We start from the raw sequence: 26,595 nt of genomic DNA on the forward strand, positions 1-26,595 counted from the left end.
AACATTCAGAATGGGAACAGAAAGATATTTTTAAATGTGGACACTAATTGTAAATTAAAAATTTTTCACCCTTTTAAAAAATATCTTTTTTTAACGTTACCTTTTTCACTCTTGTAAAAGATTGATGAGCATATCGGAAATTATTATACTATTAAATTCAAAAACAATTTTATTAATATTTATATTATTAGTTTAATTTATTATACACATTATTGCTAACAATATCGACAATATAGAGTATCATGTTAATGGATAGGTTATTTGATTGTTGATAATTCAGTAATAATTTGTGTATATAAACATTATTAAACATTATTGATAGTCTATAAGGTGCAAAAACCATTGAAAAAAGAACTAAATTTGAGTAGTCATTGTCTATGATATTAATTATTCATTTATTTTTACAATACACTCAGAATCTCTTCGTAAGAAATCTGAATATTAATTGGAGGTTTGTGTTTTTAACCTCATTTATCGGTCTTTTTTTGTTTGTTTTTTTTTTGTTTTTTGAGTTTCTATCCATAGAATCCAGTATCGAAATTGGCCACTGGTATTGGTGCAAACGATGAGATACCCTTTGATTCCATTTCTTTGATGTGAGCAATGATTTGCTTGAAGGTTGGTCTACGGTCTGGATCGGAATCCCAGCACATTGTGATCAACTCTTTCCATTTGGGAGCGGTTGTCAATGGAATGGGTGGTCTGTATGATTCGTGGGCGGCGAGGTAAGCCATCTTCATTGGCTTCATGTCTTGCTGTGGCTCCTCCGATGTCAACAACTCCCAGAGAATCATGGCATACGAATAGACATCACTCTTTTCACTGTTGGATTCACCTTGGAAAACTTCGGGTGCCATGTATGGAATACATCCAACCGATGCAGTCATGGTGCCCTGCTCCATCTTTAGACGCGACAAACCGAAATCGGAAATCTTACATTTGAAATCGTTGACATTGTAGGTACCTCTTGTGTCAATGGTGTTATCGAGCAAAATGTTTCTAGACGACAAATCTCTGTGTAAAATGGGTGGTGTCCAACCGTGAAGATAACACATTCCTTTGGCAATATCTTTGGCAATATTCAAACGAAGACGTGGATTTTGTTCGAGGATTTGGAAATGATCTACCAAGAATTGTCTCAAACTACCACCTCCCATCCATTCAATAACTATACAATGGTGTTCTTCACTACCAGAAGTACATGCACCAAGGAATTGTACAACATTTGGATGTCTCAATTTACTATAATTAATTGATTTAATCAAAAAATAATAAAGTTAGATTAAATTATTATTATTATTATTATTATTAATCTTCTTCTTCTTCTTCATCGTACCTTAAAATTGAAACTTCATTTTGGAACATTTCAAATGAAGTTTTAGTTTTGAATTGATCACGATAGATAATCTTGATGGCAACATCTGTTTCTCTCCATGTTCCACGCTTCACTTCACCAAAGAAACCTTTACCCAAGAGTTCACCAAATTCCAACTCGTTGAAATCGATTTCGTATTCTCTTCTTTCTGGTTGTGCCTGTTGATGTTGTGGTGGAGGTGGCGGTAGTTGTTGCTGTTGTGTTGGTTGAGAAACGGTTGGTGTGATTGAGCTGCTCTCTGCCCAATTGGCAAAGGAAGATTCATCCCATCGGTTGTTGGTGGTGGTCGATGTACTTGTGATAGTTGGCATTCCACTCGAGTGTGATCTGTAATTGCTGCTGAGATGTGAGTTCAGTTTGGGTGACGATGACATCTCGTGGATGTTTGGTGTGACGAATGTGTGGTGAACGGAAGCCTGTTGATTGTATGGACTGTTGCTATGATGAGTTACAATGGGTGGAAGATTGAAAGACGATGGTGACTGTTTGGGTTGTGGCGGATGAGTACTGCTATTGTTGTTATTGCTATTGCTGATACCTCCCGACTTTGAAATATAAGTGTTTGGAGGAGGACGTGGTGAAAATGTATGAATTGGCGAGTTGTTGTTTGGTAGGTTACCAAAGTTACTATTTACATCAAAGAATTCATCTTTCTTGTGCATGAGGAATCGTAGTTGTTCACCAGAGAGTGTCTTGGAACCGTGTGGAACATCGTCCATCGAGATATCATCGCCACTACCGTCGATACTGCTAGTGATGAGCGAATTCTTATTTTTCTTTGGCTCACCACCGCTGATTGTGCTGCGTCTGTTGCGATCCTCAATCATCTTGGTAGTGTATATCTTGGTGGGTCTGCCGCTCTTGTTGGAGTTGGGATCGAACTGGTCGAGTCCAGAGGCGTCGTCCTCTCCCCAGCGAACTTTCTTTAGACGGTCGTCGTCACCAGAGCCAGATGGATCCATCTCTGGTATGCTGTCATTCGACACCTTGAAGAGGTCGGTCGAACCTCCACGATCCTTCCAGATCTCAACCATGCGTTGCACTCTGTTTAGGATGTCGGCACGATGACCCATCGGTTCAATACCGAGCTCATTCTTCAAGTTGTGGTTGGTAAAGAGCTGTAGATGACGACCACTGATATTGTTATCACGGAAATTCTTGCGATACTGTCCGTATCCGATTGCCTCAAGCCAGATGGCAACGTCGTTGGGTGGCCAACCACGGAATCCTTGATTTCCACGGTCCGGTCCCAAACTCTCTGTCCAGAACGACGGAGAAATACCGGGAAGCGAATCGAACGAGAATCGGAAAGGTGCTTGGAAAGTTGCCACTGCAATACTACCGACGGCGTGTCTCATCGAAATCGATGGGTAGAGTGGAACAGACGGCACACGCCAGAATGCAACACCAAGATAGACACCGTTACGTGTAAAGAATATCTCCTTGGTGGTATTGTTGATACCGCAACCGATGACAGTTGGTTCATTGGCTTTGAGTTCAGTGGTAAAAGGTGGACCGTAGCTCTCACCGATATCGCCGTTGCCACCAAACTTCTCACCGTCGGAACTGTAACCATAGGATTTTGGCTCACGACCAATGTGCTTGTTGAATGGGTGGGTGGCATGTGTCAAACCAACAGAGATATAGGTCTTCTTATCGAAACCTTCAATGTACACTTCAAAGTAGCAGATGGTGGAGGAGTTCGATGGGAAAGGACGGTTGGCCTGTGCCAGTGATGTCTTCTTCTTCATCATGGTGATAGTGATCTTGTCTTTCATCTTGAGTGACTTTCCACAACGACGCCATTCGCTTGGCTGTTGACCATCACCATCTTGGAATGATTGTACAAAACTCAGCTCGTCCGAGGAGCTCAATATCTTTCTTGGCGAGGTCTTGGGAGACGACGGAGGCGATAGTGAACTGAACGAGAGTGATGCAAGCGATGAGGTGAGCGTGGTGGAGGTGTTTGAAGCTGGCAGTGATACACACTGACGTGGATTGCTGCTGTTGATACCGTTGCTGGTGTTGGTTGCCTGTAGATTTGGATTGCTGTTGGTATGGTTATAGGTGTTGGGTGGTGGAATCGAGGAGGATGACGACGAGGTGAGTGAACCAGACGATGAAAACGACGACAACAACGTGGAACCAGTGCTGATTGGTGCACCCGGTAGTGAAATGCTGTGTGGTGGTGATGTTCTGGTTGGTTGTGGTGGGAGGTTACTCATTTGTTCGAGTGAGGTGAGTGATGGCATCGATCTCGATGGGAATATACTGGATTGACCGTTGTCGACTACCAATCCACCGGATGAGTTGGTATGTTGTGACTGTTGACCAGAGTTGAAACTGACGCTATTGGAAATACCGACACTGTTGTTTCCGCCGACGGAATTCGACGATTGACCAGTGCTGGTTGTCGTTGTGGTCGATGTGTTGGTTGTAGTTAGCTGTGGTTGCTGTTGCTGCTGAGTGCTATGAGAGACGTCACGCATCATCAGAACAACCTGTGAGAATCTAAAGGGTGGCGAGAACGTAGCAACAATCGACGATCCTGGCTCACTTATAGCAACCGATGGGTACAATATACCGTAGACATTAGAGAATGCAACACCCAAATAGGTACCGTTCTTTGTAAAGAATATCTCACGTGTCTCAAAGAACAAACCACAACCAACGATATCGCCCTTCTTGAATCCTGGCCCGTATGGCTCTCCCTCGTTAATTCCCGCGCCAACATCTTTCCACTTGAATTTACGTCCGTCGTCCGAGTGGTATCCGTACGATCGCTTCACCCAACCGATATGTAGATTCAGTGGATACTCCTTGCTGGCAAGACCAATCGATACATGACCCTTATCCAGATTCTTTATGAGCACCTCAAAGTAGCAGAATCCATCTTGCAGTGGGTGTGTACTCTGAATGACACCGGTTCCGCTCGGACTGTCAGAGGCAATCGTAGCAGTACGCTCGCGAACCGTCAGCACTCGACCGCAACGATTTGCATCCCAACGACAGCTCTCCAGCTCCTCCTTGGGAATCAAATCCTCGACCTGTGCAGGTGCAGTCTGTTTCTCTGTCAGCTTGAATTGGAATGGTGGAGAGAATTGAATCAACACGGAATCACCACTGGTCTGCAAACCGACGGTCGGGAACAAACCATTCACATTGACCTTCTTTGCCGCAGTGCCCAAGTAAGTTCCATTTCTCGTAAAGTACAATGATTTGTTTGCGTCTACTCCACAACCAACCACATCTCCGCTAGAGAATGATGGTCCGTAATTTTGTGGAGTTGAATTACCTAAATATATTTTACCATCACCAAAATATCCATATGAACTATAAATATTAAAAAAAAATAATAATAATAATAAAAAGTATTGTTATATTAGTATACTAATTGTTGTTTTACTTAAATAGTTATATGTTATTCTCTTACCCTTGTGCAAAGCCTGGGAATATATCGGGTGGATGCTCTCCACTCGACAAACCAAAACATATTTTTCCTTCTTTGCCCGTAATGAAAAGTTCAAAGTATGAAAATGTACTTGAAAATGGAATCGATGCTCTTGCAATCTGATTGACGATGATAATGATCTGTTAGTTGTTGTTATACTTTTCTATATAATCTTTTTTTTTTTTTTTAAATATACATACTCCTTTTGATCCACTATGATTTGCTATATAAGAAACTTTAGTTCTATCTTCAATTTTGAGAATCTGTGAATTTGTCTTTTTCAAATCCCATCTTGCATCCTTTGGATCGTTGACACCAGGTGTCAGTTTCTTTTTGAAATATTTGAATCCCATTCCCAACCAAGACGAAGAGTCAACTGCTGGTTGCTCTGGTTTCTCTGGCTTCTCTGGTTTCTTTGTACTATTTGGAAGAGGTGGTGGTGCCGGTGGTGATATGCTTGTAATATTCGCTGCAGGACTATTATTATTACTACTATTGTTATTATTGTTGTTAGATGTGTTTGGCGATGATGTTGATGAATTGATTGTTGTATTGGGAGATGGTGAAGGTGTAGGTGGTGGTGGTCTATTTGGTGGCTTACTACTTCCGCCAATTAGATTATTATTGTTGTTGTTGTTGTTGTTTTGATTTGTAGGTGACCCACTTGATGGCGATGAAACCAATGGTGATGCAGGTGGTGAGATGGTAGATGGTGACTTTTTACTGGGTGAGACAGAGAGTGTATTGTTGTTGTTATTACTCTGACTGGAGAGTGAGTGTGAGTGTGGACGATTACCAAACGATGGTGATATCGATGACGGTGATCTGTTGTCCTCAACGTTTGCCGATGATTTAGTGGATGACGATGGTGATGCCGATGATGAAATACTTCCCGCTGACGAAGACGACTCCTTCAGGTGTTGTAGCTGTTGTTGTAAGTAGCTATTGGATGACGATGTTATCGATGAGTTATTTGATGATGATGTTGATGGTTCGATGCTATTACTGCTATTGTTATTACTATTGCTATTGTTGTTGTTGTTATTGTTATTAAAGATGGATGGTGCGGATGGTATGGGTGCGGATGCAGGTCGTGGAGTTCGTGATTTCGGTAGCAGTAACAATGGAACGGGTGGTGATTGGTTGTTTGGCGACGATGATAAATTATTATTGTTGTTGTGATGTGATTGATGTTGTAGATTTGAAGGTGGTGGTGTCAGTGCGTCAGTTGATTGATTTAACGGGAATTGCTGTTGTTGTTGTTGTTGCTGCAACGATTGTTGTTGTTGCTGCTGTTGCTGTTGTTGTTGTTGTTGTTGATGATGTTGTGTTGGTACAAAACTATTTGAATTATAATTACTATATGCTTGCTGCTGTTGATGTTGTTGCTGCTGGTTGATCGGTGATGAAAAACTACTATTACTACTATTGTTGTTGTTGTTGTTGTTGTTGATAGTATTCGATAGATCTATATTGTATCTATTGAAGTTATTTGTAAAAATGTTTGGTGTTGTTGATTTTTGATATTGTGGATATTGTTGTTGTTGCTGTTGTAGTTGCTGTTGATGCTGTTGATGTTGTTGCTGATTTGGAACAAGAAAATCAAAGTCTAGATCAGCACTACCGAATAAAGATGAATTGGAGGTATTGATTGATCGTACAACTGGAATGGGTGTAAGCACTTCGTTAAAGAGCTGAGAATGTTCGTTACTGGTGTGTATTGATGCATGTGAGTGTTTCGAGTTTCTAGGTGGCGATGATAAATTAATAAGTGTATGGCTGTTGATATTGCTGCTATTATTGTTATTGTTATTCAACAGCAGACTATCTGCACTATTGTTATTCCTGTTGATCCTCTGAAACTGTGGTTGTTGCTGTGTAACTACTGGTTGTCCAGCTTGTCTAAAACTACTACTACTATTGCCACTATTGTTGCTGCTGCTGCTGCTCGTATTATTAAACGATGGTTTAATACCGCCGCTATTACCACTCATGAATGAACTACTACTATTATTATTACTGTTATTTTTTGGCTGTGTATTATTATGTTTCAGTTGTTGTGTACTGTTTTCCGATGCAGACTTTATCAGTTGTTTACTGCTGCTATTGGGAATGGGTGGTGGTGGTGGCGGAATGGGTGGTGCAGAGTTTGAAAGTGCTTGGTGATGATTTGGTGTGCCCGGTGATATTGATGTTGTTGTTGTTGTAGCTGTTGCTGTAGTCGTACTATTATTATTATTGTTATCTGTCGACGAACCAGACCGTGAATGCTGTCTTGTATGCCTGCGAATATAAGGTGAAGTAGACGACGGTGGCGGTGGTATGATTAGTGAGGGGGGCTGTGTTGGATCCAGTATGTCAATGTGTGTTTGATCTGGAAGTTTGGAGAGCAATTATAGAAAAGGCTTTGTTTGAAACTTTTCTAAAATGCTCTCTTTTCCCAAAAAATAAAAATAAATTAAAAAATTAAAAAATTTGATATTATTATTATTAATAAAAAGGTTATTTGTTTTGTTGCTGCTATTATTGATTATTATTATTATTATTATGATTATTACTAATTTTGATTATCTACTAAAAAAATAAAAATAAACCTATAAATATAATTAAATAAAAATAAAAATAAAAAACAAAAACAACAGTATAATAATGTTGTTGTTTATTTTTGTGTTAATAAATAATATTAATATCAATAAACAATTTTTTGTTTTTTTTTTTTGTTTTTTTGTTTTTGTTTTTTCAAATATTCTGTTTCTATTCACTTTTTTTTTTTTTTATGTATGTCTTTGTCTTTGTCTTTGTTTTTCTTCTACTTTCTTTCTTTTCTTTCTTTCTGTTTTATTTTTTATTTTTTATTCAAACAATTTCAACAATTTCTGTTGATTGATTAAACATATAATGTTAAAGATGATCCTACCCTTGTAATTGATATGAAATAATTGATTGTTTGATTGATCGATTGATTGATTGTTTGTTTGTTTGTTTAAATGATTGATTGATGAAATAAACAAAATTCTCTTTTTTTGTTGATGCTATAGTACTATATCTTCCTTTGATTAACTATAAACTCCAAATATATATTTTTAAAACCTAAATATATATTTTTGTATGAATTTCTAAAATATTTCTTTTTTTTTTTCTCTTTTTTTTTACTACAAGTCTACTTTTATCTATTAATTAATCTGTAATCTATGCTATCTAGATCTAAATCAATCTATCTGTATATATATCTATTATTATTTTTACTACTTTTTTTAAAAAAAAAAAAACAAAATATTTTTAAATATAAAACCAATATTTACAGTGTTGCTTATGTAATGTTCAGTTTTTATTTTTAAATATTGTTATGTTGTTGATGCTATCTATTCTATTCTATCTAATTAATATTAATATTATTTTATTTTATAAATTTATTGTTTGATTGTTCAAACAACCAGCAATTCGTCAACAATATTATTGTTGTGAAACAAGTTTTGAAAAAAAAAATAAAAATAAAAAAATAAAAAAATAAATTAAAAAAACTAGTTTTGGGTGGTCTTGGCACAATTCTGAATCTCCTTTTACATAAAGTAGACTGCGAACACAAACAAAGTGTTTTTTTTGTTTTTTTTTGTTTTCAATCTGATGAATTGAAATTAATTTATTTACCTTTGATTTTTTTGTTTTGGATTGGTTTGTTGGTCTCTTTATCTAAATTAAATCCTAATATCTTGCTTGATTGACCTTTATAAATAATTATATATAAAAAAAAGTTAAACTATTTATATTTTAAAAGAGAAATATAAATAATATTAATACCAATGATGTAAAAAAAAAAAGTCAAAAAATTAGATTGACTGATTTGACTGATTGATTAATTGATTGATTGATTAGTGAATATTCAAAGTAAACTATCGTTTTAAGATAATCAATGATAAAATATGAAATACGCGAATGGAAGATAAAATATGGTTTGGTTTTTTTTTTTTTTTTTTAATTGAACAATTTTAAAAATTTACAAAGATGATGGGTGATGTGATAGATCTATCAATGAATGACAAAGACACTTTCATTGTGTGTAAGTCTCACCTCATTTACATAACATAAGCATACACAGTAGTTTAGTTAAGTTTTACTCTTCAAACAAACAACAAAAGACGAAATTTAATTGATCAACACATTACCTGCTAGATTGAGTGTTATGAGTTTCTTTTGTAATGGGATTAGTTAGAGTTAGGGTTGTTGGTTTGGTTTGGTTGTTGCGTTTTTTGGTTTACCCACAAGAAATCGTGAGTGGCTCAATCAATCAATGGTATGGAAAAAAAAACAAACAATCTATTCTTTTTTTTTTTTTGTTCATAAAAAAAATTAAAAAAAAAATCAGTCTATGTGTGTGGGATCATGATTAAAAAAAAATTTTTTAAACATTTTTGATGGGTGGTTTTTGTGGTGATTATTTTGTTTTTCAAAGTCTTTGCACCAACAACATGGTCTTGATGCTAAAATTAACTTATTTTTATCATTTTTCGACGCGGCTGTGCGCGGTTGGCGAAAAAAACACTTTGATGATTTTTCAGAGTTTACAGATAATTAAATCAATTATTAGATTTTGGGTGTTTGAAAAGAGAAAGATGAATGAGTTTTTGACTATTGTTATTATCATATAATCTGTACTATATGGTGTATGTTTTGGACATAAAAAAACATAGAAAAAAAAAAATAGAAAAAAGTTTAAACAGACAAAGCATCTTGCAAACTCTAAACTTGTTTAGTTTGTTAATTAATCAATGAATTAAACAAACAAACAACATCAAGCAAATACACAGAAGAAATAAAACAAAGAATATTGATATTATTATTGTAAAAGAATTAAAATTATTAGAATTTTAATGGTATTGATCAAATCGAAAAAAAAAATGGTCAAAAGTTATTGACAACCACAATTGCACTAATAACATGTTAATTTCAGAATATTTGATGTTGAAATTACATAAGAAATAGGTATTATTAAATTTATAACATACTTTAAATTCACAAAGATAACTATTATTATTCTATATTTTTTAAAAAAATAACATGAAACTTTAAATATGATCTAAAATACAAAAAAAAAAGATAAATAAATAAATATATAATATTCTCTTTATTGTTATACTTTCTATATTTATAATATGATGCTTTTTTGTTTTTATATTTGTAATCATTGTGGTGGTGTTTACGTCTGTGACAAAAATTGATTGATTGATCGATTAATTTGAATTGAATGAGAAATAAATAAATGAATATTACATTTATTATTTGATTGGTTTGGATGTGATGGTTACTACTAACATAATAACAATACTACTAATATAATAGTACTTTGGTCTCAATGTTGCCCACTCGTACCAACCATAAACAACAACAAACAAACATTTCCAAATATAAACAAAATTTTACATACCCAAATCAAATCAGTGATTTAGTGAAAAATATATCGATATCTTTAAATAGATATATAATAATAAAAATGAAAATAAAATAAAATGTATAAAGTGTAGTTATACATACATATATACATACATAGTCTATCTATTATTATACATGAGGATTATATTTTTTTTTTTAATTTTTTTTTTAAATAGATTAAATTAAATTTTGAATTGTTGGAGTCATCAAATTGATTGGTTTTAGTTTGTTTAATAGATGCATGCAACAAACAATATAGTACTTGATTTGAATTGAAAATTTTATGTTTTAATTCATATGAAAGTTGAAATAAAATAAAAAAATAAAAAAATAATAATTATTATTTGTTAAATTTTTTTGAACAAAAAAGTCAAGTCATAAACACGATCAACAATGCAAACAACAAAAATCAGACATTACTTTGTTTTTAAATTGATAATAATAAATAATACCAGGTTATCTTTTTTCTATCTGTCAAAACAATGTCATATTTCTATCGCAAAATCAATTGTAAAATGAATTGTCTTTAATTAAATTTGAACAAAATCAACATGATATTATTATAGATGGGAAAAGAGAATCTTTAATTGTGTGAGTGTGTTTGATCATTATGATTATGTGAATAATTACTTTGAGAGGGGGTGTTGACAAAACAAATTGTTATCTAATAGAAAAAATAAAAACACATGTTGTTTGATTGATTTTAATATATGATTTTTTTGATAAACTAATAAATCCTAACACTTTAAATAAGTATTGTTTTTTTTTACAACAAAATAAAACAAAATAAAAAGAGTAGTATATGATTTTTTCAATTTACTTACTACTATGATTGTAATACTAAATAGCTATAATTGATAATGGTAAAAATAAAACTTGAATTAACTTATTCAACAAAATTGAATTGCATAGATTGAGCTCAATAATTTTCGGTGATGATGAAATTTTATTAATTATAAAAATTATGCAAGAAATGATTTTCAAAAAAAAAGTTTTAGCAAATTTTAATTAAATTAAAAGAATCTCAATTCTCAATTAGTTTGTCTGTTGGTTCCCACCCACAAAATTGTGCACAATTAATTACTCAACACACTCGCTTTTTTCGAAACATTTGGTCGAATCTAATATCCCATCATAGATATGAAAATTAATATATGATCATCAATCTAACTACACCTTTATTCTTGATGACATATCCTATTATTTTTTTAAAAAATAAATATATAAATAAATAAAAAATAAAAATATTTAAACAAAACTTTATTATTTTGTAACGGCTAAAAAAATAATTAAATTTTTGAAAAATTGAAAATTTTCAAATAATTCATATTCAAGTGATTGATTTGATAGATAGCATCTGTTTGATTACTATATACTATACATAGTAATTCTATTCAAAGTTATAATGTCAGAGGTTAGTGAATCAAATATAGATAAAGATAAAGAAGTAGAAAAAGATAAAGATAATGATAAAGAAGTAGAAAAAGAAGTAGAAAAAGAAGTAGAAATAGAAAAAGAAATAGTAAAAGATAAAGAAGTAGAAAAAGATATAAATGATTCGACAACAAAATCAACATCGGATGAGAATCAACAACAGGAACAACAACAACAACAAGATTTAATAGATAATATAACTATTGATGGTGAATTTAAGATAGCTGATATTGGAATAGAGGTTAATGTTGGTGATATCGCTGTTAGTGAAAAAGATAAAGATAAAGATATAGAGATAGATAAAGAGAAGGTTGACTATGAAGATTTAAGTGATGAAGAATACAAAGAACCCGAAGATAAAGATGTACCACCAAACATTGTAAATATCGAATCCTATCAAACGAGAACAAGGAGATCAACTGCCGCTGCAACTGCTGCATCCATATCCAGAACCAATCCAACAGCGACAACAGCAACAACAAGCAAACCTAAAACAACAACAACAGCAACAACAAAGAGAAAAAAGATAAAAGTAGATGGTGATAGTGATGAAGATTATCAAGAGGAAGAAGGAGAAGATGGAGAAGATGATGAAGAAGATGTAGATAGTGTAAATAATAATAATAACAACAACAATAAAAGTAAAACTAAAAAGTTAAAGAGTTTGGTTGTAGAACCAAGAGTACCAAAGAGAGAGAGAAAGAAGAAAGCAGCCGGTCCATCGACACCGAGAAAGAAGAGCGAATATGAATCGTTGGCTGAAGCAATACAGCCGGAATCGATTGCTCTATATTCGTTGGGTGCACTGCTAAAGACAAAGGTGGCGGGTCGTGAGATGCCATCGACCATCGAGAAACGAAAGCAAAAGAGTGAAGACGCCAAGAAATCCGCTGGAAGAAGACCACCCATCCAAATGCAGCAACTGGCGAGTCAACAATCACAATCGGCGACCGACCCCGATGCGGCAGAAGACGACGGTGGTACCGAGTTTGAAGTGGTCGACGGTAAAATCGTGCCCAAAATGCGTGACACACCACTCTCCTCGCAAGTCGTCTACGAACAATACGCAGACTACGATACCAACGCTTTTATCAATTCCAATTCATTCTCCCGACGTGAAGTAGTGAAGAAGTGGACGTCGGAGGAAATCGAGCGATTCTACGACGCGCTACGCAAGTACGGCACCGACTTTAGCTTGATCGAGGCGGTCTTTGAAGGTCGCTCTCGTACACAGCTGAAACAGCGCTTCAAACTCGAGGAACGACGCAATCCCGAGTTGATAAAGGATCTGCTAACGGAGCGACCGCGTATCAATCTCGAGGATTTCCAGAAGGAGAGTGAGCTGGTGCGTCAGCGCAATGCGCAACGCGCCGAAGAGAAGGCAGCTGTGGAGGCAGGCAAACGTACAGGCCAGGACAACTACAACGAAGACGAAGAGCTGATGAACATGGAAGATCAAAACGAGCGAGAGAGACGTATCAACCAACTGAATGGACTGAACCGCGCGAATGGTAGAACAGACTTTTCAGAGGAGGTCATCATCGATAAGAAACAACAACAGGCACAAGCACAACAGCAACAATATTACGATCAATATGATTTCTATGGTTTTGGTAGTGATCGTTATGATGTTGGTGATGATTATTAAACCTAACCAAACCAAAATCAACACCAATAAAGCAATAATAATAATACATGTATTTATTAATTATATATATACAATCTTTGTTTTTATTTATTTGTTTTTTTCTTTATCTATATTAATTTTTATTCTGATATACTTTTATCATTATTATTATTATCTTTTTCTTCTTCTTTTTTAAAGTTATTATTATTACTACTATTGTTATTATTGTTTGGGTTATCAAATGATACTGCTAAAAATTGATATGAGTAATTCAATGTCTCGAGTGTCTTAAAGTCATCTTCACACTTTTTAAGCTCTTGAACGGTTGCTAATGGTGGTGAAATAGCAAAGGTTCCTTTTTCATCTTGATATATAAATGCAAATGTAAACTTTGTATTCTTGTCTCTTGCTGGTAGATGTACTTCTTTAATTAAATCTGAAATATCTTTTAATGTTGTATTCTTCCTACAATTATTATTATTATTTAATAATGGAATGGAATAGAATAGTTAGTTAGATTCTAATCATTTCAAAGACTATTCTTTAAATAATTGTTTGAACAAAAGATATCTGTTCAATAAAAACTGATTTACATACCAAACATATAATTGTATTTCATCATTTTCAGGTACTATAGATCTCGATTTAAACTCTGATGGGCTATGAAATTGATTCTCTCTAATGAATGTACGTAGTAGAATAGGACACATCTTATCTCTGTCTCTTGTGACAAAGTTTGGTGGTATTATTTGTTGTTGTCCATGATATAGCGGATGAATATTATCACGATTTAAATGACCATAATGTGATTTCATTATCTATAAAATATCTTTATTTATATCTATATATATATAATAATATAAAGCTTATAGCTAATAATTAATATATTTAAAAAAAAGCAAATGAATGAAGTAATATGATCGATCTGAAAAAAACTTATAAATGACAATGAAAAACAAAGCTTTGATTTGTGCCAAATTTGGAAAAACAATTTTTATTTATAAATATGTTTATGCGTATTTAAAGGTTTGAAATTATTTGTTGTTTAGGTTTTAATTCATTTTTGAGATTACGATATCGATTGGGAATTCAATGGTGATCTCAAAGTTCTCGTCATCTGTTTTGAATGCATCCATGAGTCTCTTTTTCAGGGTTGGAAGATAGTCTTCGTTCTCTGTTAAATACTTGCTGTAGCCTGACCATGTTGAATAGTATCCAATCATATTTACAATCGATAATGTTTTCTATAATAATTAATTGTTAAATAAGTAAGTTAGTTAGTTATCATAAACACCATATTGATTATCGAAACAATAGTTTTGATCTATAAATATAAATACCTGGAATGAAATAGATTTTCTTGATGTATTCTCAAATGGTGGTATGATATCGATATAACGACGATCTACAAATCTTCTATTTGGTAACCAATACTTATCACCTAGAATATTCTCATAGAACTGATTTAATTTATTATTAGTAAATGAATATGTTAACTATATATTCTTTTGATAATTTACATCGTGATGAACTTTTTGACCTTCTTCATTTAGGTAAGTTGCAGTACCATAACACCAAATAATTAGATATCCATTTGGTTTCAATATTCTCCTATAAAAATAATAATAATCATATTATATTAGTATACTAATATATATCAAATTGTATTTATGTCTTTTTCTTTGTTAAATATTAATAATTACTTTGATTCTTCAAAGAACTTTGGTAAATCAAACCAATGTACTGCTTGTGCAACTGTTACGAGATCGGCAGTGTTGGATGGCTGATCAATATGCTCAGCAGGTGATTGTTTATATTGAATGTTGTCTGCTTTCTTTGCATTTGAGATTTGAGAGAGTGATGGGTCAACACCAATCACCGATTTGAACAACTTTCCAAGTTCGACAGTTGCTTGACCATTTCCACAACCGACATCTATTGCCAACTCTTGTGGAGTATCTTTTGTTATGTCATTGATGATATCGAACAGCTGTTGTGGATAGGTTGGTCTGAACGTGGCGTACTTATCACCTACCTTTCCGAATGGATCCTTAAACTCCTTGGTCTCTGTTGAATATGCTGGCTTTGCATCTGTTACTCTTTGTGATGATGACATGATCGGTATTATTACTTTAGATAATCTCTTAATCATAAATATGATATGATTTTAAAAATAACTAACTAAACTTATCGAAATGCAATGCTAATACCACTATCTATTTATAATAATTTGCAAATTTCATGATTTCATTTGTATTTTCATTTCTTTATTTAATTTGATTTAATTTTTTAATTAAAAATCAAATATCTAATTATTTGGTGTTCAAAAAAAAAAAAAAAAAAAAAAAAAAAAAAAAAAAAAAAGATTTTTCAAAAAAGTCTAATATCCCATGCTAGTAACCATAAAAGGAAATCAATGTGGCATCATCATTAATAATGAATAATACAAATATTAATTAGATGTCAAATGAATTCAATAATTTATTATAAATTATTATAACTATACAGCAAAGATTGAATTGAGAAATTCGCAAGAAATTGAAAAAGTGTAAGCAAATATCTTGCAATATCTACATACTTTCTTTTGATCATTTGTATGAAATGATAGAGAATATATTTTCTACTTTATTATTATTTACATAAAGTTACAGATTAGTTAATAAGTTTTAATGATTATTAGTAAGATAGATGTTTTAATTCATCTTTGAGATTATGATATCGATTGGGAATTCAATGGTGATCTCAAAGTTCTCATCGTCTGTTTTGAATGCATCCATGAGTCTCTTTTTCAGGGTTGGGAGATAGTCTTCGTTCTCTGTTAAATACGTGATGTAGCCTGACCATGTTGAATAGTATCCAATCATATTTACAATTGATATTGTTTTCTTTAATGAATTGATATATATATATGATGTTAGTTATCAAAACATTCTAATAAAGATCGATAGTAATCAACTAATCATCTATACATACCTGAAATGAAATAGATTTTCTTGTTGTATTCTCAAATGGTGGTATTATATCTATATATCTACGATCTATATATCTTAGATTTGGTAACAGATATTTATCACCTAGAATATTATGATAGAACTAATAAAGATATTAGTAAAAGTTGGTTTGAATATTCTAATGATAATTTACATCTTGATGAAGTCTTTGAGCTTCTTCATTGAAGCAAATTGCAGATCCATAACACCAGATTATTAGATATCCATTTGGTTTCAATATTCTCCTATTATTTATATATAAGTATATCTTTATCTATTTCTATCTATTTATATTCTTTTCTTTGTTAAATATTAATAATTACTTTGATTCTTCAAAGAACTTTGGTAAATCAAACCAATGTACTGCTTGTGCAACTGTTATAAGATCAGCTGTGTTTGGTGGTTGATCAATGCACTCTGCAGGTGATTGTTTATATTGAATGTTGTCTGCTTTCTTTGCATTTGAGATTTGTGAAAGTGATGGATCGACACCGATCACCGATTTGAACAACTTTCCAAGTTCGATAGTTGCTTGACCATTTCCACAACCGACATCTATTGCCAACTCTTGTGGAGTATCTTTTGTTATGTCATTGATGATATCGAACAGCTCTTGTGGATAGGTTGGTCTGAACGTGGCATACTTATCACCCACCTTTCCAAACAGATCTTTTAATTCTTTGGTCTCTGTTGAATAAGTTGGTATTGAATCGATAACCCTTTTTGATTGCATGGTTGGCAATTAAAAAGAAGTCAAGTTATAAACTTTTATAAATTTAAGTTTTGCAAAAATAAAAAATAAATCTTGAACCACTTTATTTTTTTTGCTTTGTGATCATTTAAAATTAAGAATAAACAATAAAGATGAATACAAATAATATCGAGGAATCAGATAAATTACTAGAGAATACCTTGACATTTACTGATTTTTATCCATTTGAAAATTTCATAGTATTAATTAAAAATCATATGAAAGAAAATGATAATGAACAACACATAAATATCATATTAATGCGAAATATTGATATTATGTATGATAGAATTGTAATACCAGATAAAGTCGATACTCAATATCAATTAATAATAATAAAATCACAATCAAATTTATCATTATACTTACCTGTATACACAAAGTTTTTAAACAAATCACAATCATACACAATCAAAATTAAAGAATGTAAATTCAAACAGGTATCACGTTTTGACTATTTCAAACAAACACACATCATTAATAACAAACAATATCATTCAATATCAAGATTTACAAACAGTAATGCTATCAATGATGTGTATTTAGTGTGTGGTATTGATAAAAGACCGGTAAGATCATTTTTCAAAGTAATTAATCAATTGACAATCATAAAACTAACAAAATCAATTCAAAAGTATGTTTATAAAACGATAAACTATAAAGATAATCAAAAATCTTATGAAAGAGCTGAGAATGAAATCAAATCAATGAAATTACTCAAAGGTAATAAAAGATTTGTTCAACTTGTTGATTTTCATCATGATAAAGACAATCAAATCTTTCATATCATCACTCAATATTGTGAAGGTGGTGATCTTTCTCAAAAGTATAAACATTTAGCTGATCTAAATATGTATGTATAAAATATTTATCAAGATATGAATATTACAATTAACCACTTTTATATTGAACATAAAATTAGAATCTTTTCAGAATCAGATATTATTAAATATATTTCAGAACTTTTCAATATTCTTTTGGATCTTGATAAACATGGAATTGTTCATTGTGATATCAAACCATCAAACATATTCATTGGTGAAGGTGGTACTTTGATACTTGGTGATTTTGGATGTTGTAAATTCATTGATCAATCAACAATCATTGAATATCAAGATACAAAAGTATTTTTTGAGCCACCTGTTTTCATAACAAGTGTTTCAAATTCGAAAGAAATAACAGATCCATCCATTTTTGATATGTATTCAAACACACTTATAAATGCAACTCGTGGAACAATTGGTTATATTTCACCAGTATGTATATTCTATTAATTAATATTTAAATATATTTTAAACTAAATCAAAATTATAATAACAATTAGGAAGCAATGAAACGACAATATGCACAATCATGTGACATCTTTTCAATTGGATCAACAATTCTCAAATTATTATGTTGGTAAATACTCGAATAATCATTTTTAAAATATTATTATCAATCAGATATTAACTCTGTATTTTTGAATATTTAAATTGATCAGTCATCCAGATGATCGAAATAATCATCAACTATTCCAATCAACTGGTGAAATTAAGATTTCAGAATTCAGATATTCAAAACAATTGATTGAATTTATTCATCGATTGTTGGATCAAAGTCCAAAGAATAGAGAATCATTGAATCAATTATTAAACCAATATATTGAAACCGTCACCAATCATCATTTAATAACATTCAATTTAAATACTCCATTCAAAAACAGCTCAGTCATTATCACTGAAATCAAATTTGGTAATGAATTTAATCAACCTTTGGAATCTAATTCACTCCCTCCAAATCTGACATCATTATCATTTGGATATTCATTCAATCAAATATTATCAGTTGGTGTGTTACCTAAATCACTGAAATCGTTGAAGTTTGGATATTCATTCAATCAAATATTATCAGTTGGTGTGTTACCTATATCACTTGAATCGTTGAAGTTTGGAATTGAATTCAATCAAATATTATCAGTTGGTGTATTACCTGAATCACTTGAATCATTGGTGTTTAGTGATAAATTCAATCAAATATTATCAGTTGGTGTGTTACCTGAATCACTGAAATCATTATCATTTGGATATGAATTCAATCAAATATTATCAGTTGGTGTGTTACCGGAATCACTGAAATCATTGGTGTTTGGATATTCATTCAATAAAATATTATCAGTTGGTGTGTTACCTGAATCACTTGAATCATTGAAGTTTGGAGATAAATTCAATCAAATATTATCAGTTGGTGTCTTACCTGAATCACTGCAATCGTTGGAGTTTGGTTGGGAATTCAATCAAATATTATCAGTTGGTGTGTTACCTCAATCAATGTATTCATTGATTTTTGGTTGGGAATTCAATCAAATATTATCAGTTGGTGTCTTACCTGAATCATTGCAATCATTGGCGTTTGGATATTCATTCAATCAAATATTATCAGTTGGTGTGTTACCTGAATCACTGAAATCATTGGTATTTGGAAATGAATTCAATCAAATATTATCAGTTGGTGTGTTACCTGAATCACTTAAATCATTAGTGTTTGGTCGTGAATTCAATCAAATATTATCAGTCGGTGTGTTACCTGAATCACTTGAATCATTGGTGTTTGGATTTGAATTCAATCAAATACTATCAGTCGGTGTGTTACCTGAATCACTGAAATCATTGGTGTTTGGTGATAAATTCAATCAAATATTATCAGTTGGTGTGTTACCTGAATCACTGAAATCATTGGTGTTTGGATTTGAATTCAATCAAATATTATCAGTTGGTGTATTACCTGAATCATTGAAATCATTGAAGTTTGGATATTCATTCAATCAAATATTATCAGTTGGTGTATTACCTGAATCACTGAAATCATTAGTGTTTGGATCTGAATTCAATCAAATATTATCAGTTGGTGTGTTACCTAAATCACTGCAATCATTGGAGTTTGGTTGTGAATCCGATCAGTTTTTGTATTACTGGAATCACTGAAATTATTATCATTTGGATATTCATTCAATCAAATATTATCAGTCGGTGTCTTACCAAAATCAATTTCATCACTCATTATTGGTGGAATACAAAAAGACTCAGTGAATCAAAGCAAATTAGCTTTAAATTTAGAAATTCTTGAAATTTATGATGATGGTAATAGGCACAACATAACAACATTCCAATTTGACAAATTCTCAAGATTCACTTTCATTTATCAAAGAATTCTATCCAGAATATTATTCAACACACAATCTATCGAAGATCAGTGATTACATTGTCGATTCTCAGAACAATCAAATCAAAGGAGAATACATCATTCCTCTACTTTTAGCACAATAGAAATATCATAATTATTAGATACTTTTATTGGTTACTTTGTTAGAGAGTTGTTTTTACACATTAATATATATCAATAATATAAAGTGTTATAATAGATATATCTTTTTTTATATTATTATGATCTTATTTTAGTTCTATAGTGACAATGTTTGTGAGCTCTTGGTTTAGCTGGGTACTATGGTCATCTACTTTCGAAAACATGGTCGATCATTTTTAAGGTGTTATTGTTGTAGTGCTTGTTGTTACTGTCTTTACTATATTACCACTCTCTTACCATTATAATTTATTATTATTTACATTTGAAATATTATTTTCAGTATTAGATTCATCATATAAGAAAATGTAGATGATTACTGAGAGTTTGTGAAAAGAGTACACTGATCGCTGACACCGTCAAAGTCTTTGTTCTGAAGATGGCTAAAGTAACTCTGATGTCGAGTTTGTAGCGTATTTGGGGTGACGGTATCGATGAATATTGAGTGTACTGAGTTGGTAAAACTAATTGTATTGATCGCACACACACCTCTTTCAGAGTGATTGGTTGAGCAGCATCACAACAATGTTGTTCTTCTCGTAGAATGAGTAGAAAGCATCTAATATCCAATGAGTCGGTGACCACTGAACCAGAAGTAGGATGTAAGGTGTTTGATGGAGGTTCTGTGGATCCTGGTTCTGCATGTCCAGACAGTTACCAAGTCGGTGCAGACATGAGTAATGTGTTGTCAGCATGAAAGTTACTCCTCTTAAAGTGGTGGTCATTTTCTAACTGCTATCCATTTTCAAAATGATCAAAGCTGGTGTAGTTCTCGTTCAAAAAATGTATTGCTGTCACTCATCGTCAAGTATGCCAAAGTTATTCTATTAATCTGTACGTTGTGTTACCAAGAGATTCTGAAATAGCTGTAATAGAGAGCATGATCAAAGCGATAACGTCAGACACTGAATAGTATAGTAGGCAAGACACTTGCGATCATCACGTGACTGACCAGACCACACCATTTCATCGGGATCCAAAACACCATTGCATTGTAACTCTGATTCTTAAAAACGATTTCCTTCAGAGCAGCCGACTTTCATGTGGGTAGATAGCCAGTCAAACTTCAAATTTTATAAATTAGATTGACCGAGTGAGTGTTCAAAGTATGACAGGTATTCCTTCAAACACATTTAACATTCAAAATAGAAATCGACTAAAACTGATTTATTATGTTACATAATAAGTAAGTTAGCTATTCTTTTATAATTCGAATTAATATTGATTACATTTGATCACTTACACTAAATAGCATTACTTTTACTTATTTTTACTTTAAACCTTTTGGTTGAATCTATATTAATGTGATGCACCACCTAATGTTATCATAAGAGATCTAATATTTAATGTTTCTGATTGGGATATATCGATACATTTCATTATTTAAAAAAAAAAAGAAAAAAAAAAGGTAACGTTTGTTGAAAAATGAAGCTATGATTATTCTATAAATTTTATTTTATTTATATGGGTAAACTTTATTTTATAATAATCTATTCTGAAAGATGAAAATAAGATAAAATTAACAAAGAAAGTAGAGAATGAAATGTTATATGAGAGTTTGCAGAGAGTAGATCGTGGTGCTTTGTTTTTGGTGATCACAATCGGTGTTACAGAGTTGTAAATAGAGTGTATGTACTATATTATGTGTATAGAGGTGTCAGCATTTCCAATATCTAACTAACCGGTAGTGTTGTTTTATTCACCAAACAGAGATGACAGGCCCAATTGTGAGCCAGATAGCTATTCGTGTCATGCTAGTAATCGAATTCTGTTGGCAAGAGACATGTTGACTGACAACTCGATAATAGGTCTGCCTTTTTCAATGACCAATTCTGTAAAAGAGATGGAGAGATTGGATCAACTTGTCTGGTTCAACGATAGATATTGAATCAGTCAGACAGGAATCTATAGTTTAGACAAGATTAGATTAACAGAGTCACTGTGAATACCAATATGCATAAACGTTCGTTCAATGCAGTCATGCAACACTGAACATTTCATAAGTAACACTGAAAATGATATTAAAAAAACAAAGAAACAACACTCAAACTAACACATTTGGTACTCGAATACCACAAACGAACTCTAAAAACTAATTCAGAGACATCAAACAGTAATAGCAATATGATATTTGTGGTGTTGTATTAATAAAATAAAAATAAAAATTTAAAAAATCTAAAGTATAATTCATTAAACTGTCAGTTTATAACTAAAAATATATATTTTTACTATAATATTGAAGAAAACAATAAAAATTTTAATTTTTCTTTCTTTTGTAAAAATAAAAGATACATAATTAAATTAATATGATGATACAGAAAATATAAAAACTCATTCCAAAAACTTCCTATTATCTTCCTCAAAAAAAACAATCACTTATAATATCCTTTAAAAATCTACTAATTCCATCAATAATCAATTCTTCTCCATTGAAATATACTTTTTCTTTTAGAGAATTCAGTATTATCACTGAAGATCCCAACAGTAATGAAAACCCAGTGATACCCTTTGAATATGAGGATATCGAAGATGAAACAGATAGGTTAAAGAGAAAGAGATTTCTATCGTCTGAAATATAGGGTTGGTGAAATGGAAAATTTAAGAAATTCATCAGTGAAGTTTCGAAATTTTAGAAAGTATTAGATTTCTAAGAGAAAATAAAAAAGAAAAAAGAGATTATAATTAAGAGACCTTTGATTGAAGGAATTGGTATTTTAATTCGAAATAGCTTTTTGTAAATCAGTATTTGCCCAAAAACACCATTTGAAATTCTCGACTGCCTTTCAAGTATAAATATTTTATTTGAATTAAGGGAGAAGATCGAGAGATATATTGGATGGGATGATGATCTAGAAGAGACAATAAATTATCTGAAATATTTTGAAGTTGAACTCAATTCATTTAACGATAATGAATCTTCACTTGAATAAAGAATCATTAACTGTACAAAGAACAATTTTTATTGTGAAAAATATCAATATCATCATTCAATGGAAAATATCATAAAGATATCAAAAAGATGAGAAGATATTTGAGTTTTTATAATGGAGTCAAATTATTTGTCTAACTCTTCATATTGACCATTCATCAGCACTATGTTTTATATTTCTTGGAAAGTAATAAAATATTTATAAATCAACCTAAAAAAATTGTTTCATTAAAAAAATAATAAAAAAAGATAATTTTTAATAATTTAAAAGGATTTCAGAACATTCCAATAAACTATTATGATTTAAATTTAAGTGACTATAAATAATATATTAATTAATAACAATTTTTTTATTATAATAGTTTGAAATATATATATAAATTATTATTATTTTAGTAAAAAAGTTAAATTGAGAAATCTGGAACAGCTTCAATAATTGTTTTGAGTTGGAATAAATCAAAATCTAAGTTTGGGAGATTTTGATAGATATGTCCCGGTCCAAAAATGTCCACTGCTGGGATCTATTAATTAAAAAATATTAAAAAATTAATAATAATGTTCTAAAAAAGATTAATACTTTTACTTACAGAAATAATATAAGGAGCAACAGAGGCGATGACGGGGTTTGGATGGTTCTGCAGATTACCCTCTAAATCATGTTGTTGAAGACCACTATATCTCAAAAATTTGTTCTCTCTTCTACTGGTGGTTTGTGCAGAACCAAACGATATTAAACGAACAACTCTTGGATCGTTAGGAAAACGTTGAAAGTAAAATGAGATTGCATTAAAACTTCCATTTACAGCCGGTTGTCTTTCCCATATATGAACACCGAGGACAATGTTAATATACGGATTATTGAAATAGAGTCTACACTTTTGGAAGAACATTCTAACACTTTGAGATTTTCGGTTGACTTCAACGACCAACGGTTTAGTACTATAATTATTTGGTGGTATTGGAAATATTGATAAAGCACTATCTGCTGTAAAACTATTGTTTCCAAAAGATATTCTACTCTCGCCTGGAGCCATCCCATTGATTTGGTTATTTACCAAGTATCCATCAATAAATCTAACAAAAAATGCAACTGAGTATGCATGTAGATCTGAAACTGATAAAGAGGTGATAACTATTTTGCCATTCAAATAGAAAGCCTGTCTTGGTAGTTTTTCTGACTGTTGATAGTCTTGAAGGTTGTATTTTCTATATAAAATGAAACCATCATTTCTATTTATTTCATTGATGTTCTAGGTTTAAAACAAATTGAATTAATAAATAAATTAAAGATAGGGTTCATTGTTTTATTTTTAATATAATACCTCTTCAACAAATTTCATTTTAGATTCGATTGTTTTGATAGATGAAATATCTATAAAGTTCAAATCTTCGATATTTATTATTTCAAATTTTCTTCCATTGGAAAAAATGATATAATATCTATCACTTACAGATTCACCTATACATTTTGGTAATATTAAGTTTGATAATGATCTACTCATTGATTTGTCTTCTACTTCAACACCTAATGTTAACATAATAAAGATAATATATATATAATAAAATGTATAGAGTTAGTTATATTGAATAATAATTATAATATTTTATTATATAAAACTTACTTTATATTTAAAAAAAATTCTTTTAACAAAAAAGATTTAAATAATATTAATTATAATTTTTTTCGATTGTGAATATATGTCTTTCCTATCTCTTCTTGTCACTTTTTTATTTTTATAACTTGAAATTTGTTTAAGAATTTTAAATTTTTTATTAAATTGTTAAATTTTTTTCAATTGGTTGGGGTTTTTCATAATTTTTTTTTCAAGAGAATAAATCAAATACTCAATCAATCATCTTCAAAACTCAGCAAACATCTTCATCCCAAATGAGGCTTTTCTAAATTAACACAAAAAAAGAAAAATGGGGTGGTTTTTTATTAATTGAGGTTACTTCACTTTTTTATTCTGCAAAATTAATTTGTTTTTTGCAAAAACAAAAAAGTAAAAATGACAAAAATTGAATAAGACAATTCTCAACTGATTGATTTGGTTCTTCGTAATATTAATATACATATTTCTGTTTGTAAGCAGTTGGTTCAGCTAGGTGCTATGGTCATCTACCTTCGAAAGCCTGGCCAATCAGTGATTCTGATGATTTAAGGTTTGTAATTGTTGTAGTGGTTTTTATTACTGTCTCTACTATATTACCACTCTTTCCAATAATGTTTTTGCTATTATAATTATTTATTATTTTCATTATCAGTTGGTAGAACTGGTTTTATTGATCGAGCACACAACCTCTTTCAGAGTGATTGGTTTAGCGGAGAACAAGTCTACTGCACTAGAAGAAATGGCCAGCGTTGGAAGAGTACATAATGTTATCATAAGAGATATATATTATTTAATGTTGTTTCTGATTGTGATATATCGATACATTTCATTATTTAAAAACAGTACCAAATTTTTATTTGAAAATTAACTAAACAAAAAACAAATAAAGAATAGACTTGCTCTTTATTAATTTGAATGATTCTTTTTAAAGTGTAAATAAAGTAATAGATTGAGGTTGAATGATTTATTAATATTTATGAGTTGGTATAAAAAAATCGATTAATTATTAATTATTATTTGGATCTCTGAGTTTATGTTGTTGTGGTTACTCTTTTTGCTTTATTATTAGTAGAGTCATTGTATCATCTACATTTTCTTTAGATTTTAAAATTGAAAATTTTATTGTATAGGATAGTCGGTGATAGAGTACACTGATTGTCGACACAGTCAAAGAAGTCTTTGTTATGAAGATGTCTAATGTAACTGTGTTTCGTCTTTCACTCAGTCGCGAACATCAACCCGTTGTTGTGGATGTGTATTCGGCAGTGGTATGACATCGATGAATTGAATGCATGCACTGCGTTGGTAGAACTAATTAGTTGTATTTCAGAGTGAATGGTTGAGCCTGCTCACTAGGTAATGGCGCATTGATATTACCACTAGATTACTATTACCAAAATGATTGAATCGGAGTGAGCTCCTGCTTCGGCCATGGTGATATCAAAGTTTAATTTGAAGTTTCAATCTACAATCAGTCGGCATTATATTATGTACTTGATTGTATGTTCGTTCATCTATGATAAAAATTAGTAAACAAAAATCAAAGCTCTGCTGTTTTAAATTTCTATATAGTAGCTATAACATACAAGTTGGTACGGAACTACACGAATAAACTTCTTTGAACCCGCTAGTGGTTAAAAGGTCTTTTAAAAGAATAAA

The 26,595-nt window shown here is 31.4% G+C and overlaps 8 protein-coding genes across 8 annotated transcripts; 2 read left to right on the forward strand and 6 right to left on the reverse strand.

Moving 5' to 3' along the window:
- Positions 1–515: 515 nt before the first annotated feature.
- splA (non-receptor tyrosine kinase) lies at positions 516–11,447 on the reverse strand (the record flags this gene model as incomplete). The annotated part of the gene is made up of 8 exons (XM_020582407.1): positions 516–1,242; positions 1,337–4,109; positions 4,530–4,670; positions 5,023–7,200; positions 8,475–8,549; positions 9,796–9,859; positions 9,882–9,900; positions 11,428–11,447. The coding sequence occupies 8 exons, from the start codon at positions 11,445–11,447 to the stop codon at positions 516–518; spliced, it is 5,997 nt and encodes a 1,998-aa protein (XP_020426823.1).
- A 211-nt stretch (positions 11,448–11,658) lies between these two features.
- On the forward strand, positions 11,659–13,335 carry bdp1 (transcription factor TFIIIB component B'' homolog; the record flags this gene model as incomplete). The annotated part of the gene is made up of 1 exon (XM_020582408.1): positions 11,659–13,335. One exon carries the CDS (start codon positions 11,659–11,661, stop codon positions 13,333–13,335), a length of 1,677 nt encoding a protein of 558 aa, XP_020426824.1.
- Positions 13,336–13,454: 119 nt separating this feature from the next.
- On the reverse strand, positions 13,455–14,129 carry PPL_11660 (SAP18 family protein; the record flags this gene model as incomplete). Its single annotated transcript, XM_020582409.1, has 2 exons — positions 13,455–13,779; positions 13,912–14,129. The coding sequence occupies 2 exons, from the start codon at positions 14,127–14,129 to the stop codon at positions 13,455–13,457; spliced, it is 543 nt and encodes a 180-aa protein (XP_020426825.1).
- Positions 14,130–14,366: 237 nt separating this feature from the next.
- On the reverse strand, positions 14,367–15,466 carry PPL_11661 (class I SAM-dependent methyltransferase; the record flags this gene model as incomplete). The annotated part of the gene is made up of 4 exons (XM_020582410.1): positions 14,367–14,558; positions 14,655–14,774; positions 14,835–14,925; positions 15,018–15,466. 4 exons carry the CDS (start codon positions 15,464–15,466, stop codon positions 14,367–14,369), a joined length of 852 nt encoding a protein of 283 aa, XP_020426826.1.
- Positions 15,467–16,007: 541 nt separating this feature from the next.
- Positions 16,008–17,037, reverse strand: PPL_11662 (class I SAM-dependent methyltransferase; the record flags this gene model as incomplete). Its single annotated transcript, XM_020582411.1, has 4 exons — positions 16,008–16,199; positions 16,288–16,407; positions 16,459–16,549; positions 16,628–17,037. The coding sequence occupies 4 exons, from the start codon at positions 17,035–17,037 to the stop codon at positions 16,008–16,010; spliced, it is 813 nt and encodes a 270-aa protein (XP_020426827.1).
- Positions 17,038–17,168: 131 nt separating this feature from the next.
- Positions 17,169–20,360, forward strand: PPL_11663 (putative protein serine/threonine kinase; the record flags this gene model as incomplete). The annotated part of the gene is made up of 8 exons (XM_020582412.1): positions 17,169–17,908; positions 17,978–18,311; positions 18,380–18,456; positions 18,539–19,083; positions 19,213–19,677; positions 19,807–19,941; positions 20,061–20,174; positions 20,242–20,360. 8 exons carry the CDS (start codon positions 17,169–17,171, stop codon positions 20,358–20,360), a joined length of 2,529 nt encoding a protein of 842 aa, XP_020426828.1.
- Positions 20,361–20,710: 350 nt separating this feature from the next.
- PPL_11664 (uncharacterized protein) lies at positions 20,711–21,119 on the reverse strand (the record flags this gene model as incomplete). Its single annotated transcript, XM_020582413.1, has 3 exons — positions 20,711–20,767; positions 20,884–21,032; positions 21,053–21,119. 3 exons carry the CDS (start codon positions 21,117–21,119, stop codon positions 20,711–20,713), a joined length of 273 nt encoding a protein of 90 aa, XP_020426829.1.
- Positions 21,120–23,727: 2,608 nt separating this feature from the next.
- Positions 23,728–26,369, reverse strand: PPL_11665 (uncharacterized protein; the record flags this gene model as incomplete). Its single annotated transcript, XM_020582414.1, has 6 exons — positions 23,728–23,844; positions 23,911–24,573; positions 24,775–24,848; positions 25,447–25,556; positions 25,986–26,113; positions 26,331–26,369. The coding sequence occupies 6 exons, from the start codon at positions 26,367–26,369 to the stop codon at positions 23,728–23,730; spliced, it is 1,131 nt and encodes a 376-aa protein (XP_020426830.1).
- Between the last annotated feature and the right edge of the window lie 226 nt (positions 26,370–26,595).

This window comes from Heterostelium album, assembly GCF_000004825.1.
Source record: "Heterostelium album PN500 unplaced genomic scaffold PPL_contig23, whole genome shotgun sequence".
NCBI classification, from domain to species: Eukaryota; Evosea; class Eumycetozoa; order Acytosteliales; family Acytosteliaceae; genus Heterostelium; species Heterostelium album.